The 2,449-nt window shown below is 43.9% G+C and overlaps 1 protein-coding gene across 1 annotated transcript in view; it reads left to right on the forward strand.

The window, feature by feature from the left end:
- HTT (huntingtin) overlaps positions 1–2,449 on the forward strand; it is a 188,906-nt gene that overhangs the window by 62,893 nt on the left and 123,564 nt on the right. The window contains exon 11 of the mRNA XM_042782637.1: positions 643–723. Coding sequence (XP_042638571.1) covers positions 643–723 — 81 coding nt within the window. The remainder of the gene's footprint in view (positions 1–642; positions 724–2,449) is intronic.

The raw sequence follows: 2,449 nt of genomic DNA on the forward strand, positions 1-2,449 counted from the left end.
TGATTGTGAGCCAGTAAATCTAGCAAATTAAAAGATACAAAGGTGAACTTAGGTACAAAAGTTTTATGTGTAAATTCTGGTGTTCCATTGAGGCCATGATGTGACTGTTCTAGGGGTAACAGAATTGGCTTTGTCTAGCTAGAACCTACCATTTTTAAGGTTAAATAGTAAAATGATTCAACATTAATAATAATCTAAATCAAGAAATAGTTCTTAATTATTAAAATACAGTAAAATCTCTGTAAGGCAGAAACCTTTCAGAGAAGGAAGACCTGGTATTTTTCACTAAGAGAGAGCAATAGAAAAGTGGGAAGACTGCCAAAGACAGAGATGGTGGGAAACGCAGAGAAGGACAGCAGGCCGGTCGGTCTGGCTCTCCCAGGTCTCCCGTCCTGTGATGACAGCTTCGGACGCCTGACTCTTTCTCCTCATAGGCTTACTGATTTCAGTGCCAGCTTGAGAACGTCTCCGCGTGCTTGGGGTTCAGCACTCTAGTGATATGAGCGTGCCTGCGTCAGATGGGCACTGCACGGGAGGGTAGTCAGATACGCCGATGGCTTTCAACTTGGAATGTGGTCTCTTTAGTTTCTCACGTCCTCCCTTCGGGCCAACTAAGAGGGCTGTCCCTGCCTCACCCAACAGGCAGAGTGCTGGTGGGGGAAGAGGAGGCCCTGGAGGATGACTCCGAGTCGCGGTCAGATGTCAGCAGCTCCGCCTTTGCAGGTAGATGGCCTTTGCTGGTGGACTGTCACCTGCCCCGCTGCCTGCTGCCCCACCGCTCCCCACGCGCCTCTCCCCAGGCGCCTCTCCCTGGGGGGCTGGAGCGGGCTGGGGGGCAGCCAGAAACCTGTGGCAGGGTTGGGGAGCACACCCCCTTCTACGGCGCTGATGTGTGTGTGTGTGTGTGCTCGTGAGGAAACGGTGAATGACTCAAACTTCTTTCATAGCGTGAACTTTGGTGTGCATGTGGGCACGTGTGTGCACTCATGTACATTTTCCTGCAGCGTATGTTTGCTGTTTGCTTGTTTGTTTTGAAATTGGCTTTATATCCCTAAGCATAAATCTTTTGGGAAGGGCTGCTGGGTCGGTAGAAATGTCTCAGGAATTGAATGCGTAGTGAGGGGAGATGGGATTACATATAGTCAATGGATAGTGGGATTCAAAGAACCTGTATTTGTTCACTTCATAAAAGGTGAATGCTGGGGTCAGTGACAGTGCGCTTGTTGTATACTCAGATCCAAAAGAATATTTTAGTTTTGTTTTTAAAAAAGAAGTCCTTTTCAGTGTTGTCTAACACTTTGATTTCTTTCAGCGTTGTGAAGGTAGCTGGCCTGTGCGCATCTGTACATTTTGGCAGAGTTTAAGAGCAGTCTTTAAAATGTTGCTGTGATATACTGAGGATTAATAGGAAACTTAAGCAATAAGTGCTTGATCATAAGTTGTCATTACCGTCATGTGTATATGTATATATAAGGCTTTTTGGATTTCTGAGCAGTTCACCAACATTTAAAGTAAAGGAAAAACCTTGAGATGCGTTTATTTTATTTAGCTAAGGAATGTTTTCAGAGAACTGAGATTAAGGCTGAAGTGTTTGGGAAGGGAACCAAAGCAGTCTTGGCAGTGGCTGTTTATTTATCTATTTATTTCACAAAATAGAAATCGACTTCTTCCCAATTACAAAAATGAAACAAAACACAAAAAATAACAAGTCTGCAGAGCAGGTAAAGCTCACCTGTCCTCACTGCCAGTCGCCTCTGGGAACGACCTCTCCCGACAGCTTAGTGCTTGTCACTGCCCGGTGGTTTCATTCATTTACTTATTTATCTATTTACCTACCTGTCTATTTATTTATTTATAATGCATTTTATTGAAATATAATTTATGTACAGTGAAGTACACAAAACTAAAGTGACATAGGTCAATGCTTGCTTTTTGCAGTGTTCCTCCCCTCCCCTCCCACCCCAGGCAACCAACAAAGTTTCCCTCCATATATAAACCTTTCCTTGACCCTCCACAAAAACGAACTAATACTGTATTTGTCCTTCTGTGAGTGACTTTTTTTCACTCAGCATAATGTCCTCCAAGTTCATCCATATTATGTGGTGCTTTGCAGACTCTACATTATTCTTTAGTGCTGCATAGCATTCCGTTGTATGTATGAACCGTGGTTTGGTCATCCACTCTTCCGCTGATGAGCATCGTTTTGCTGTTGTAAATAGTGCTGCAATGAACATGGATGTGCATGTATCTGTTCCTGTCCTGGCTCTCACCTCTCTAGGATGTATACCTAGTAATGGGATTGCTGGGTCAAATGGTATCTCCAATTCTAGCTTTCTAAGGAATCACCATATTGCTTTCCATAGTGTTTGTATCACATCATAGTCCCACCAGCAGTGTATGAGAGTCCCAATCTCTCCACATCCCCGCTAGCATTTATTATTTTCTGTCT

The sequence above is a fragment of the Orycteropus afer genome, unplaced genomic scaffold (genome assembly GCF_000298275.1).
Source record: "Orycteropus afer afer isolate SDZICR_OR568_19922 unplaced genomic scaffold, OryAfe1.0 scaffold00398, whole genome shotgun sequence".
Lineage (NCBI taxonomy): Eukaryota > Metazoa > Chordata > Mammalia > Tubulidentata > Orycteropodidae > Orycteropus > Orycteropus afer.